Source organism: Gymnoscopelus braueri (assembly GCF_963280865.1).
Source record: "Gymnoscopelus braueri genome assembly, chromosome: 22".
NCBI classification, from domain to species: domain Eukaryota; kingdom Metazoa; phylum Chordata; class Actinopteri; order Myctophiformes; family Myctophidae; genus Gymnoscopelus; species Gymnoscopelus braueri.
Genome location: NC_137624.1, coordinates 12,363,167 through 12,379,575, shown reverse-complemented (window position 1 = coordinate 12,379,575; position 16,409 = coordinate 12,363,167). Strand labels below are relative to the sequence as shown.

Here is a 16,409-nt window from a genome sequence, read left to right as displayed (position 1 = left end):
GAACCGCCTCAAGGGGTCCCCGGACCCCACTTTGAAAACTCGTGCATTATATAATGTGTTATGGTGGTACCGTGGTGGTCATGGAACAGGAAAAACTACTACATTTTCTGTTTTGTAAACATAAAATAATTACATAAATGAAGTCGGAACAATTTGGAAGTTGAAAATGTATTAGTTTAATTAGTATGTGTATTTTTGGACTCATATCCATCACGTGATGTCAGTCAATTTGACTGGACCAATCTACTACATAGATTTACAAGCCAAAGAAAAGACACCAGGGAGAGAGACAGACAGGCTTGAAGAAAAAGACAGGACTGTGACAAACTTCAGGACTACTGACCAGAGATACTGCAGTTTACAATGTGGACTCTTCAGTCCAACACAGAGACGCTTAGCGCCTGCATCGTGCAGCTTGTTATCAGACAGGTACAGGATGGTCAGACTAGAGGAGTTGGAGCTGAGAACGGAGGCCAGATCGTCACAGCATCTCTCTGTGAGTCCACAGGTCCCCAAACTGAATGGAGATGAACACATGAACATTTTAATCTGTTTTATTAACTGTCTTTGGTCAAGTCCTTTTTATTTTTATAACACATTTAATACCAGATAAACTCAGTGTGCTTCACATTAAAATAACAAGTAATTATACATAAACAGATATACAAAGTGCAGCCACCACCCCATCCAACCACAAAAACACATTTATAAGCATTTATAAACCACTAATCCACAATCCAAATCATACGACATTTCACTTCACTTCATACAACACGCACACACAAACACATGCACGCACGCATGCACACACACATGCATGCGCGCATGCACACACACCCCACAGTGACACCACACACAGGCACACACACACACGCACGCACGCACGCACGCACGCACGCACGCACGCACACACACACACACACACACACACACACACACACACACACACACACACACACACACACACACACACACACACACACACACACACACACACACACACACAAAACTGACCACAGGCCTGGGAAAATAAGATGTTCTTCTTTTAACCACATTAACCCAGGAGTCCATATTTTGGTCACATGAAAATGCTCAATGGCCGCAGACCTCCATCTAAAAGTATGTTGTGCCATGGACCCCCATACACGATTTATGTTGTTAAAGTTGCAACGTGTTGTGAGCTTGTAGATTTCAAATAGCCGATATAGAGTTAAAGTGGTTGAACAGTTGTTGGTGCTATTATTATCACATTTTGATGCGGACCCCCTGGAACTACCTCAAGGGGTCCCCGGACCCCACTTTTAAAACTCTTGCATTATATAATGTGTTATGGTGGTACCGTGGTGGTCATGGAACAGGAAAAACTACTACATTTTCTGTTTGGTAAACATAAAATAAATACATATATGAAGTCGGAACAATTTGGAAGGTGAAGATGTATTAGTTAATTAGTTTGTGTACTTTTGGACTCATATCCATCACGTGATGTCAGTCAATTTGACTGGACCAATCTACAACATAGATTTACAAGCCAAAGAAAAGACACCAGGGAGAGAGACAGACAGGCTTGAAGAAAAAGACAGGACTGTGACAAACTTCAGGACTACTGACCCGAGATTCACCAGTTTACAATGTGGACTCTTCAGTCCAACACAGAGACGCTTAGCGCCTGCATCGTTCAGTGCGTTACCGTCCAGGTTCAGGTGTGTCAGACTAGAGGAGTTGGAGCTGAGAACGGATACCAGATCGTCACAGCATCTCTCTGTGAGTCCACAGTTCTCCAACCTGAATGGAGATGAACCCATGAAAATGTTAATCTGTCTTATTAACTGTCTTTGGTCAAGTCCTTTTTTTTTATAACACATTTAACCCATTAAGACCTGGGACGCATCTGTGTCATTTTTAGATTTGACATTTGAGCTAAAAAGCATTATTTTACACTTTGGCCATTCAAAAATAGCAGATCTACAAGGTTGTAGATCTGCTATTTTTGAAAAATCGAGGAAATTTGTGCAAATCTTTGAATATATCTTTAAAGCAAACATTTGTAACTCAAATCTTTGTTTCTGGGGGGTCCCTGGAACAAAATATTTTGAGATGGGGGTCCGCGGCTAAATACATATACATTTTGGGGGTCCTTGACATGAAAAAGTTTGAAAACCACTGAAATAGCAACATAAGTTTTTTCAAAAAACTGTTAGGATTTAGAAGACATTTTGTAGAATCGGAACCTCAGGCCTTAATGGGTTAATACCAGATACACTCAGTGTGCTTCACAATAAAATAACAAATAATTATAAATAAACAGATATACAAAGTGCAGCCACCACATCCAACCACAAACACACATAAAGTATTCATAAACCACTAATCCACAATTCAAATCATACAACATTTCACTTCAGTTCATGCAGCACGCACACACAAAGGCACGCATGCATGCGCACACACACACACACACACACACACACACACACACACACACACACACACACACACACACACACACACACACACACACACACACACACACACACACACACACACACACACACGCGCGCGCTTTGTGAGCTTGTAGATCTGCCATTTATTAAAAAAAAATATATATATATATATTTGTATACATTCTTTGTGATGAGTACTTTCACTAAAGGGATAGTTCACCCCTAAAATGACTTTTATTTCTATCGATTACACACCCCATGTAGACTTGAATTCATGGAGATTTTTTTGTTTTTGTTGCATTCCTAAGCCAATAATTTGATGATCGGCGGCGGCTACGGTAGGAGACTCAAAGTGTCAACTTTGAGTCTCCTATTGGAAACATTAGCATCTTTCCACCGGTCATCAAATTATTGGCTTAGGAATGCGACAAAAACAAAAAAATCTCCTTAAATTCAATGCTTCATGGGGTGTGTAATTGATAGAAAATAAGTATTTTTTTGGGTGAACTATCCCTTTAAGTATTTCCACCAGGGCATGCATGCACAGAAACACACACACACACACACACACACACACACACACACACACACACACACACACACACACACACACACACACACACACACACACACACACACACACACACATACACATACACATACACATACACACACACACACACACACACACACACACACACACACACCTAACTGACCACAGGCCTGGGAAAATAAGATGTTCTTCTTTTAACCACATTAACCCAGGCGTCCATATTTTGTCACATGAAAATGTCAATGGCCGTGGACCTCCATCTGAAAATATTTGTGCCATGGACCCCCCGTTTTATACTAAGCTAAGCCTTTCTCCCATACATACTGCAATCTAACAGTATCGCTTCTGTATGCAACCACTGAGTTGCTGTATCATTTGAAAGAGCATTAATACATAAAGGCTGACATGCTAGATTAGAATGAACAATAAACCATAATGACCAATAAACTACATTTTCATCGTTTACATGTCTAAGTTAAGGGGATGTTCACATAAATATGGGAATGTAAGGTTGAAGGTATGCCCTTCACACCGTAACAATAGTAAAATGTGTGCAGTGATGCTGTAAATAATATCACTGATGTAGTGGATGATAGTCAGTCAAGTCATTGAGATTGAAACATTGAGATTTCCCTCTAAAATATGATGCAGTTTATCTCTTTCCAAGCTTTGGAAAGAGGTAACTGTGGCTACCCAGCTGTCAGAGTTGTTCTAGACCAGTGTTGTTCTCAAACCTTTCATGTCAAGTACTCCCAAATTAAAATGCAGTTTTTTCCCCAACATGTTTTGAAAATAGCTGATCTGCAAGATCTACAGAGTGTCACATTGTGACGACTTGTAAGCTTGTGTAGATCTGCTATTTTGATGCAAATCTATCTATCTATCTATCTATCTATCTATCTATCTATCTATCTATCTATCTATCTACCGACTACTAGTAGAGTGATATGCATCTGCAAAGGAGAGAGCGAACACGTCCATAAGGATATTTCCATATGTCCTCTCATCAAGTTGTAAACATTGACAACTACATTGACATGAGGGGGAGGCGGGGCCTTTCTTTGCCTTACTTGCGGAGTCCTCGGCAACTAACGTAGTGAGCGTAAGAGTCAGATCACCTGGCTCAAGGGCCATTTAAAGTCCTTTTCCATTGCAGGAAGGGACATTGAGGGGAAAATGGGAAAGTTTAATTCATAGTAAATTGCCTAAAATAAAAAAAATATTTGTATTTGAGGTGACGGAGCACCTTCTAGATTTCCCGGAGCGCAGCAGGCAGGTTAGTCGTCAACATGTAACGTTGCTTGGTTGATGTAAAATATTGACAGATGTTCAAATCTGTCCCAACTCATCATCTGTTTGTTATAATGGGCCATAATACTAATACTACAACAACTAATGCTAGTATTAATAATATTTATGAAAACAATAATTTATACAGTAGCAAAACATAATAATCTAATAATATGTACATAGGCTGCACATAAACCAAGGTCTTGCTGTAATTTTGTTGCATTTATAATGACCATATGAAGTGTTTTATCTTTAATATGTCCAAAGTCAAAACAATCACCTATAACCCAAACAGATAACAGAACTACATTAAAGCAAGTCAACATGTATAAAATGACTGAAGGGCTTTAGAATGATTTTGACTGTTCTAATGTGTTGATATTGACATGACTACTAACTTAGCCTTTATGCAGTTCCTCAAAGCTGGGATCAGTCTCCGACGCCCCTCCAAGGATGTGTCGAATGTGCTCAGCTTCAACTCATCCAGAACCTCCTCTGACATCTGCAGCATGTAGGCCAGAGCTGAACACTGGATCTCAGAGAGTTTCTCCCCCCTCTTGTTCTCTGACTTCAGGTATGTTTGGATGTGCTGATATACAGACTGGTCATTCATCTCCATCAGACAGTGGAAGATGTTGATACATCTGTCAGGAGAGGCTTCAGTGTTCATCTCCTTCAGGTTCTGGATGACTTTCTGGACACTTTCTGGACTGTTCTCTGTCTGACCCAGCAGGCATTTCAATAGACGCTGATTGGACTCCAGTGAGAGGCCATGAAGGAAACGCACAAAGAGGTCCAGGTGGCCGTTTTCACTCTTTAGGGCTTTGCGCATGGTATATTTCAGGAAGTCATCCAGGGACCGGACCTTTCTTAATTTCAGGGATATCTTCCAGTGAGCCAGGAATGTATGTAATACATTCATCTTCCTCTCTCTGAAACAGTGGAACAGGTAAACTGCAGCCAGAAACTCCTGAATGCTCAGATGAACAAAGCAGTAGACGGGTTCTTCCTTGAAGAATTCACTGTCTTTTTTGAAGATCTCTGTGCACAAGGCTGAGTACTGTGGGGCTTCTTTAACACCAAGACCACATTTTTCAATGTCTGTTTGGTAAAAGATGAGGTTCCCTGTCTCCAGATGTTCAAATGCTAGTCTGGCCAGCTTCAGAAGAACAGTTCTATCAGCCTGTGTCTCATATTTCTCCCCATCCCTCGTTACCTGAACTATCAGGAAGCGGCAGTACATCTCAGTCGGGGTCTTGGGCAGCTCTCCTGTCTCGTCTGTCTTCAATATGTGCTGCAGAACTGTGGCAGTGATCGAACAGAAGACTGGGACTTCACACATGATGTGTATGATCTTTGATGCAGTGATGTGTGAGATGATTCTCTTGGCCTGGTTCTCATCACTGAATCTCTTCATGATGTACTCCTTCTTCTTGTCATCACTGAACCCTTTCACCTCTGTCACTATGTCAACAAAGCAAGAAGGGATCTGTTTGGCCGCTGCAGGGCGTGTGGTTATCCAGATGTGAGCACAGCGAAGCAGCTCCCCTTTCAGGAGGTTTACCAGTAGGACCTCCAGTGAGGTGGGACCAGAGCAGTCATGGTCAGTATTGAAGTCTAAGGTCAGCCGACTTTCGTCTAATCCATCGAGGATGAACAAAAGTTTGAAGGGACTCTTGTCGTAACTAGAGATTCCTGACTCTTGCAGTGTTGTGAAGATGTAATTAAGAGCCTCTTCCGGAATGCATGTGGCTGCGCCGATGCATTTGTGAATTAGCTGTGCCAAACTAAACCTTTTTCCATGCAGCAAATTTAGCCGGCGGAAGTGGAGCACAAATATGAGATGGGGATGTTGCATTTCTGTCGTTGCCCAGTCAGAGATAAACTTGTGCACAAGAAAGGTTTTGCCAACTCCTGCGATACCAATGGACATCACTGTTCTTATGTGAATGTTTTGTCCAGAAGGTGATTTAAAAATTTCACTGAGTTTGATCTCCTGGCCTTCTTTCTTCATCCCCATCTGTGTGACCTCATGCTCACTGCTGACCTGTGTGCTCTCAGCTTGTATGATGCTGACATATGTGTAGTTTTCTACAAATTCCTGTTTGTCCATCATTTGGACCGTCCCTTCAGGTACACACGCAAAGGGGACCTCAACATTTGTTTTGAACTTTTTTTGGTAGAATGAAATCCAATGCAAATCTGTAAGAAACAGTTCCTTTTGTTATTGGTAGACATTATAGAAATGTTTATTTTAAGGTCATGAATAACAAAACACACTTGAATCTGAATGTAAAATCTCCAACTTACGCCTGGTATATTGAATTGTGTGTGTTGTGTGTGTGTGTGTGTGTGTGTGTGTGTGTGTGTGTGTGTGTGTGTGTGTGTGTGTGTGTGTGTGTGTGTGTGTGTGTGTGTGTGTGTGTGTGTGTGTGTGTGTGTGTGTGTGTGTGTGTGCAGAAAGTGAGTGAATCTATGGGTCTATCCTGAATGTATCCTGTTGAAATAAATGGATGAATGTTTACCATCGTCTGTTTTCTGAGAGGAAGTTGCACTGCTCCCTGGAGTATCTGGAACATTACTGACATCTAGGATTACAGGATCACACACACGCACGCACGCACGCACGCGCACGCACACACACACACACACACACACACACACACACACACACACACACACACACACACACACACACACACACACACACACACACACACACGCACACACACACAATATACATTACGATGCATGTTTAACGATACGATACACGGACGATATTTAGAGCGATATAATACGATTAAGTGAGTAATTTAGCCAAAACTTGTTTGAAATAAATATCTGGATGAAGCAGCATTTGTGTTGCTGATACATTTTTTTATACTGCTTAATGATCTTTATCTTAATATCGTAATAGCAGTCTTTATCAATACTGCTATTGATCCTTTTCTATTATTTGATTTAAAGATGAGACAACAATAAAGTTTTAACATGACTTTATTGCTTTTAATTTCTATCCATAAATTAATGACGTTTAAATCGGGGCCTCCGGCAGTAGTGCTGCAATATTTACCACTGAGCTATTAGAGCTTGTCTGCTTGCTCAGGGGAGAAATTTTGACCTTCAGGCATTTGTTAAACAGTTGTGTCAAACCAGACACATGATCTAAATGTTTCAACAAAAAGCTGGGAGACCAAATACAACCACCCTAATTGTACATGTTATGTTATGTTGTATTAACATACTCTACCATAAAGATTGGGCTAACTAACATTGTAATCACTAAAAAAGTTACAACTTTATATACAATTCATTACAAGGAGTATGAAAGCAAGTGACACATTTTTTCATCTGGTAAAATGTGTTTCCAATCCATCTATTAAATTTAAATCTATTCCTTTCCATCTTGTTAAAGCTGTGAATAAAGAGTCTCCATCGTGCTAAAGATGCTATTAGACTTTCTTACTCCCTCCCATCTTGTCAAAGATTTGAATAAACATGCTTATACTGCTTTATAGAGCATTGGTTCTCAACCTGCGGGTCGGTCCCACCAGCGAGGTCCCAACATGATTGTGTGTGGGGGGGGGGGGGTCCCTACATGACAGTAAAGTAACAATTTAAGGACCTTTTTAATACCTAAAAAATTAAATGAAATGAAAAAAGACCATTACTTCATCAAAAGTAATCAACAAACTATACTATAAAAACTGATCAAACACTGGCCAAATTGTCAAATAATATAAGAAAGCCATTTTTTTTTAATAGCTGATAAGCTGATAAGCGTGGCGAGGCGTTGTGAGCTTGTAAATCGGCAATTTTCAAAATATTTATCTGTGGAACTGAGTCAAACAAAATGTAATGCCTCGACTACTACAATTCCAAGAGCTTGTCGGGGTGGGGGGTCCCAGTTCAAATATAATTATTTTAGGGGTCTCCAGTTCAAATGTAATTATTTTGGGGCATCACCAGTTCAAATATGATTATTTTTGGGGGTCCCCAGTTCATATATAATTATTTTGAGGGGGTCCCCGGTTCAAATATAATTAATTTGGGGGTTGCAGCCTGAAAAGGTTGAGAACCACTGATCTAGAGTATTTGCAGTTAAACAAATCAATCAATATATAAGATCATTCTCATCAGTAAAATATCTCGGCCCAGATTCTTTCATAACTCACCAGAGGCTTGATTGCTAGCTGAGTCTTCTGGTGGAAGTACAGGTCCTGCGTAAAAAGAGGAGGATTATGAATTTGTCTCTGTGAGTTGACATGACATTCATTCCATGTGATTCGTGTCTGGCGAGAATGACATACCAGACCAGACCATATTGAAACATGACTTCAGAATGAGCTATTTTGGATAAGTTTTCTTTCATGACAATACTTTGTATCAAATGTTTGTTATATCCACATTTACATTATAATGTACAGTAGGCTATGTTGTTTAGAAATATTGATATGATGGATTATAGATGTGTCTAGTAATGCAAAGATAGGAGTGACAACTACTGTAGGAAAAGAAGAAGAAAAGCCAAGTGGAGAAAACATTTGATCTTACCATAACTATCCAACAGCTGCGGTTCGTGTTGTTTAAGGGCATCGTAAAATGCTGCTTTGACGCGTGTTCCTGCTTTATCTAGCACATTTGTATACAGTTTCCTCATTTGTTTCTGTTTTGTCTTCTTGGCTTGAATCTCACTGTAGAGCTCAGGATGGACCATGGTTCCTAGACTGTCTACTATAGCCATCACCGTGGAAACGTTTTGAATCATATGTGCCCTGCGCTCGATCACAAAATGTGCTGTTTGCAACAGAAAAATAGAGTGGTTAATTGGCGGCACATTTATCAGAGAAAATGAGATAATTACATCAATGAAAAATAAAGCTCTGCATCTCTACATCCCCACATACATAAAGCGTTACAACTGGGGGCATTTATATTTTTGCAATAACATATTAAGGATATACACTCAAAGGTACTCAATGGTCAAGTCAAGCATTGAACTATATTACTGACAAAAAAGCTCACCTTTTGCTTCATCCATTTTTTCTGAAGGCAAGTCGACACCAGCATCCTGTTGTACACAAAGTGTTGTACATTACAGTCATTTTATTATATCATATCATCACTGAACGCTATTAAACAATGTTATTACACTGGTTAAATGCTTGATTTTGATTGGTCAATCACTGAATTCAGTGGTCTGTTATTTTTAAATAACAAACCACTGCTATGGACAGAACCTGAGCTCCTGGTTCATATCAGCCCATGGTGATTTGTTTTTGCCATATCCAACATGGTGGCGCCAAGTAAATAAACACAATGCAATTTACAGCTAAACACTACACTGAAGAATGATTATGAAAATGTTTGAGGAGAGAAATAGACAATGCAGTACCAGAACGTTGATTCATGTTTGATTAACACTTACTACCGGAGTTTTGTGAGCCGACCGTGTGGCACTGGATACGCCTGGCATAATCTAATAGACTACTTCCATAATGTCAGTATAAAATCGGGGTCGTTTAGGTCAAATAATGAATTGCTTTATTAAGCAGCCATGTAATAAGTAGTATAATTGATAGTGAGCCGGTCATTGTTGCGAAATAAACCCCCCCAAGGGTGATAAAACAGGTGAAACAGGATGATTTGCATCAGGGTCTATCACCCTGTTTGGTTTATTTCTCAACAATGGTCGGCTCACTGTCATTTATCACTTGTTTATGTCTTGTGGTTGGCTACAGTATATTCAAATATGTCTCTATCATTCACCTACAAAACTGAACGGAAATACATGTCGACAATAATGTTCATCAAGTCAGGTTGGTCCAGCATTATATGACACAGGAAAAATCGTTCAAACTTACCATTGTGTTGCTCAATCAAACCACCAACCACCAACAACCCTGCTTCACCAGATCAGCATCTTGTCTTTTCTGTCATGTCAAGTCTGAAATGGAAATAAAAATAAAACCATTTTGTCAGGGAGAGAAAAGATAAACAACGGTGAGAAAGGCTAGCGCCTGCACAGGCTAGCCTCTGTACCACCTATACCGGCAGGGACTAGCCCTCCCCCCTCCCCCCTCCCCCCTAAGTTAAGGATGTTGAGAATGAACGAATAATGGAAAAAATAAAATAAAGAAAAACCTCTGTCACGTTATTCATTTAAAAAAATGGGACTGGGTTGAGGAATAAAAGAAAAATAGGCCTATTTATTCTTAAACAACATTTTTTTAAATTTTTTATTATCATCATCACGAATCAGTGTCTGCCGTCCGTCCCGTTTCCTGTTTAGTGTTTACTTTACGCGCGGGGTGCACAAACCTCATTTTTTACTATTTGAAAAACATGTGAGGGCCACGTATCAGCCGGAACTCTTGATGTGAGGGCCAAGTAGCAACCAGAACTCTAGATGTGAGGGCCACGTAGCAGCCAGAACAGTAGATATGGCGACTAGTAGATGAAAAGTGCGTTCCCGTGCACCTCATTCCATGTCCCATTCAACACCGTTAAAAGACAACCGGAAATATGAAACCAACAAATGCTTGCTTGCTTGTTCATTCATTCATTCATTCATTCATTCATCAGTTTTTACACAGAAAGGACAGTTGATTAAAATGATGAGGGTTGTGCATGTTGGTGGTGCGTGTGTGCGTGCGTGCGCGTAGAAACCTTCAACCTGACCACAACCCTATTCCTTGTAAAAAAAAACACTTGCGATTGGATCAATGAGCAGTAAATAGACCCCTCCCCCCTCAACCAACCAAACCACACACTCATGAGGAGCACAGGCAGAGACAAATTCAATTCCAACAACATTCTAAACATTTTTGTTGTTGGCCCAGGCTGACGCATTATTAGGATAATTAATTTAGTTGTGAGTTATAGTAATGTCTAATAAAAATTAGAACAAAAATAATGATATATTGATAATATTGATAATATTGATATTGAAGTTAAGATGAACACATCTGTGGTACATACACAATTGTACTTCATTGTTCTATATATTATATCAAGTGCTTTATGTGCTTGTAATTTCAAAACAGTTTAATTTGTGTTTCAAAGAAAACTAACTGTAGAGGTTGAAGCTTTTTTGACACATTTAACACATTCATTTTGTGTCATCAACATTAACACGTTTTTCGGTGGTACACACACCATTTGATTTAAATATATAATTTTCTATGCATAATATCATGTGCTTGTAATTTCTACACCAGCCATAAAGACATTGAATGCATGTGTTCAGGATGAATGAGGAAAACAATATAAGGAGGTGAAGGTTGGGGTATAGACCAATTATTTGTTTACCAACATTGAGACTGGATGCACAGGTGATTGTTTCATGCAATCAATTTTCAACCTGTTGTTTCGGGGTGCGCTGGTTTCAGCACACCCCAACCCCCTCTTGTGTGTTGGCTAGTGAGGCGCGTCCTAGCGAGACCTGACAGAATGGGTTTCATTGCGCGCATACTGGTTGCACGCATACTGGTTCTTATCAGTGTGACGTCATCTGTTAAAGGGGTCTATAGTTCCGGCAAAAATATCAAGCCACAAACAGATTTTTGTTTTTCTAGCTGTTGAGAGATGTTTCATAATCCTTGGGCCATTGATGCCATTGTATGATTATAAATACTGTGAAAGTGAAAGTCAGTGACAACAGGAGTCAGTGAAAACATCATCCCTACTTAATACATGATAAAAATCACACTTTATGATAAACTCATGTGGGCTTTGTATAGGATCAGTGCTATTGTGTTATACTGTGGTGTTTGCTGTACAGTAGCACACTGCAGAGTCTAGCAGAGCTCTCCCCAGCTCACTCCAGGACAAAGTTCAAGTTCAGGCCTGCTGGCACTGAAACCCATCTCACTGTGTGGCTCCACAACCCCTTTGACAAGAGATGTGTAGGACTGTCACCTTCATGAAATGTTACTTGACGTTACATTGTCACACACATATTTGTGAACAAACATTTAGGCTTCGTAAACACAAATTTCACAGAGCAGATATGACAAATAACTTAAATAGACAACAAAATGACTGACATATTTAATAAGTTCATACTAGCCGATCTACAAGCTTACAACGGATTGCAGTGCGGCTATTTCCACTATTTTTATTAAATATTTGAAAATGTATGAACATATTTTTTTGTATGAACATATTTTTTATATGTGACATTACATTATGACAAAAATAATTGTGATTATCTCAAATAATTGTGATTATTTAGCACCATTTTTGTGTAGTGTGTAGAGGCTGACCTTGCATTCTATCACAGTGAATGAACCCTATTTGATTGGCTCTAGACACCGACGACCGACCTCATACATAAACTAATATATACAGGTACAGTCACATGGCACCACGACTGAGCTAATACATATTTATGAGAGCAGTGACACATAGACTCCACCCTGTCAGGGCAAACACTGATATTTAATAAAAGCTGCAAAGAAAAGTGAAAAGAAGCTTTTCCCACAGGTAACAGCCTGAGTGAGAGCTGCCAGGTCCCTTTACAGAAAGGGTATATATAGCCTACTACAGCTTCTCGTCAGTTTAGGTGTTGTTCCTTAGTGTTGCCTTCAAGTGTGTTTGTATTTAGTAAAACAGGAATTTTGGCCCAGTCTTATTTTTCGTTTCTTGTCTTTGCTGAGGCCTTGCACTGTATTATAAACTGCACTGGACTGCTGGTGTTTCAGGAGGTGAATAAAACCCCCAAAAGGCAATTATTGGACTCTCTAAGTTTATCTTTTGCAGCCTTGACCATCGGCCAACCTTTACATTCCTTTACATTCTTCCTTGGCCTACTGGGAGATCTTGTGTGTATTGTGATTTAGATGTTCTCTGTATAGACATATCTACTGATGGGCCAACACTGATCCTCTGTATGGTTCATTAGAGGTTGTCCACTGGTTTGTCAGCTTAGTTCAGGCACCTGTAATAGTTCTATAGCACTATTTGACAACGGTGCTATATGGCACCTTTAAAATAGGTGCTATAGCACAAAAAGAGCTTCACTTATGATTGACACACACACACACACACACACACACACACACACACACACACACACACACACACACACACACACACACACACACACACACACACACACACACACACACACTCCACCCTGTCAGGAGAAACACAGCGACTCATATAAGCTTTTACAATTATGACCAAAGAAAAGTGCAAAGAAGTCTATCACTCATCTAGAAATTCAGTCACAGAGCTGATAATGAAAAATTATTGGGCATTTAAGGTTTTTATACACAACAAAACAACGATAGGTCTATCTATACCAGCCGGGAAAATGAAAAATTACTCCAATGACCACCATTGATTTTTTTCTCAGCGTATATGATTTACAACAATATTGTCCTACACCCAATAATATACTTATATAATAACTTAAATAATATTATAAATTAAAATATCACCAGCCACGTTGGCCGGCTGCCTTGCTCCGCGATATTATAATTATTAGTAGCCTATAATATTTTATATTAAATAAAGTAAACACCAAATTACAATACAAAAATGTTCAACCATTAAAATATTTAAAGTTTTTTATGAGCATACACTGACTGGCGATTGTGGTGGATCAATTCAGTGTTTTTTTCCGACAGCCAGCTGCCTTCCTGCGCTGCGCCTCTCAATAAATACACACACAGACTCAGAGAGTCTTCCCTTACAACATTTAGCAAAATCAATGGATTTAAGAACTATGAAGGGTGCACATTGTGCGACCAACATGAAAGGTAGAGCATGATGATAATGATCAGCATTGACCATAATATCGCAGCAGCAGCTACAATGACTATAACAGCGAGCCAAGCCGCCATCCTCCGATAGAGCGTCGCAGTTCCCGCCCACTTCCTGTTTTTTTTGGTGCCGGAAGAAAAAACTCAATGCATTTTTCCATTGACATTTCCAAAAATATTTATATCTATTAATTTAAGCCTCGAATCAAGCCATCACGAAATGACATGAATCATGACCATAAAACGTTTTTTTCTGTGATTTTTTTTTATTTTATATTTAATTATATGATATACTATATTTAATAAATACCCTTTGTTTTGCCGTTTTCAACAAAAAAAATAATCACAGAATCAAACGTTTATGGTCATGATTCATGTCATGTCATGATGGCTTGATTCGAGGCTTAAATTAATAGATATAAATATTTTTGGAAATGTCAATGGAAAAATGCATTGAGTTTTTTCTTCCGGCACCAAAAAAAACAGGAAGTGGGCGGGAACTGCGACGCTCTATACTCGTTCCGTGCAATGTTACGGTAATCTCTGGAGATCGGGTTGGTAGGCTACTCATATCGCAGCACAAAAGTTGTACAACATGTCTCAAAATGACAGCATTCACAATTCATTGCAATGTTGCTACTATCTGTGCATTTTACATTGTAAAAGCCTCCGACTTTAGAAACCGATGTGGATATAATTAATTATCTACTGTACAAGCACACACTGACACTGTCAATAACATGGTCACATGGAGAGAACATTTTGGAAAGTGATGGAAGAACACAGGCACCCCAAATGACACCATGCAGTGTCTGCACTGTTCCTGCGTCTGTCCATAGTTTCATAAAGCATTGTTTAGCTACTCGTCCATCATGCAGGGGTGTCACTTGCTAAAAAGAACATATCGCTACAGTGTCCATATATTGGATACAGTGTCCATCCTACATAAACAACCAACCTGATGGTTACCTGATCTGTGGGTTGTCTCTTATATATCAAAGATACTCTCCGGGTCCATCTTCTACAAACTGTCCAGGCTGATGTCTGGAGCTTGTATATTATTTTCCCTCAACCTTTGATCAAACAAAAATAAGAATACTTTAGCTCAAAGGTTCAATCTGTACTCTAGAACAAAGAACACTGAAGTGGAAAATTACAACTGTTCTTACGAACGACGATCAAACAGGAACTAAAACGTTGCGTAGTAGTAGTGTGTGTGTGTGTGTGTGTGTGTGTGTGTGTGTGTGTGTGTGTGTGTGTGTGTGTGTGTGTGTGTGTGTGTGTGTGTGTGTGTGTGTGTGTGTGTGTGCGCACGCACGTGCACGTGCATCAGATAAGCGGGCTGTCGGCACAGCGGCCCCCTTCCCTTTTATCTGAACAGCGGCCATCTTTCTCTCGGTCCCACACTGTGCTGTTCCATACCGTAGCGATCCAGATCCAGATAAATATCAAACATGTTTGAAAACGGTAGACTTCTAGATTGAGGACAACACTGTCAATTGCTGCCCACATGATAAACTTGAACAAAAAAAGTTTTGTGTTTCTATGTGTAGTATTTATTCAGTTTTATAAGAGTGAATCAACAGGGAATAGTTTATGTCTCAGTCACACCCCATGTATTGTATGTCCAAGGTTTTATTAAGCATGTTTGTTGTGTGTGTGTGTGTGTGTGTGTGTGTGTGTGTGTGTGTGTGTGTGTGTGTGTGTGTGTGTGTGTGTGTGTGTTTGTTACTTTTTAGTGTCCCACATACATACGTTTTAATATGTGTTCTGTAATATTGTGTTTTACTGTGCAGGGCAACGACACTCTCTTCGTGCAACTGGGTTGCTTCGTGTCGTGTCTATTATGCCACAGCACAGCCATGTCAATAACCACCTTAGCACTTCCTCTCATGTCTTATTGCCTAGAGGTACATTACATGTATATTACATTATCACAGTGTCTGACTGTACAAAACATGTATAAAGATAGAAGCATTTAGAAAGAATGATGTATTACCTGATCTGTGGGTTGTCTCTTATATATCAAAGATACTCTCAGGGTCCATCTTCTACAAACTGTCCAGGCTGATGTCTGGAGCTTGTATATTATTTTCCCTCAACCTTTGATCAAACAAAAATAAGAATACTTTAGCTCAAAGGTTCAATCTGTACTCTAGAACAAAGAGCACTGAAGTGGAAAATTACAACTGTTCTTACGAACGACGATCAAACAGGAACTAAAACGTTGCGTAGTAGTAGTGTGTGTGTGTGTGTGTGTGTGTGTGTGTGTGTGTGTGTGTGTGTGTGTGTGTGTGTGTGTGTGTGTGTGTGTGTGTGTGTGTGTGTGTGTGTGTGTGTGTGTGTGTTGCC

The 16,409-nt window shown here is 39.7% G+C and overlaps 1 protein-coding gene and 1 long non-coding RNA gene across 5 annotated transcripts in view; both read right to left on the bottom strand.

The window, feature by feature from the left end:
* Nucleotides 1-6,474, bottom strand: part of LOC308078689 (NACHT, LRR and PYD domains-containing protein 3-like) — an 8,924-nt gene extending 2,450 nt beyond the window's left edge. The window contains exons 1-3 of one of the 4 annotated variants that reach the window (XM_080419973.1): nt 4,686-6,474; nt 1,612-1,785; nt 344-517 (exon numbers count right to left, since the gene is read on the bottom strand). In XM_080419973.1, the coding sequence (XP_080276099.1) occupies nt 344-517; nt 1,612-1,785; nt 4,686-6,403 (2,066 nt within the window). In that variant the 5' untranslated portion in view covers nt 6,404-6,474. Of the gene's footprint in view, nt 1-231; nt 518-1,611; nt 1,786-4,685 lie in introns of those variants that run through there. The other 3 variants (XM_080419972.1, XM_080419975.1, XM_080419974.1) reach the window with 3 other exon arrangements.
* A 338-nt stretch (nt 6,475-6,812) lies between these two features.
* Nucleotides 6,813-16,168, bottom strand: LOC308078699. Its single transcript, XR_013932563.1, has 7 exons — nt 16,057-16,168; nt 15,027-15,130; nt 10,152-10,234; nt 9,313-9,358; nt 8,842-9,084; nt 8,463-8,507; nt 6,813-6,875 (listed from the first exon to the last, which is right to left on the bottom strand). It is a non-coding gene; the product is annotated as an uncharacterized lncRNA (long non-coding RNA).
* Between the last annotated feature and the right edge of the window lie 241 nt (nt 16,169-16,409).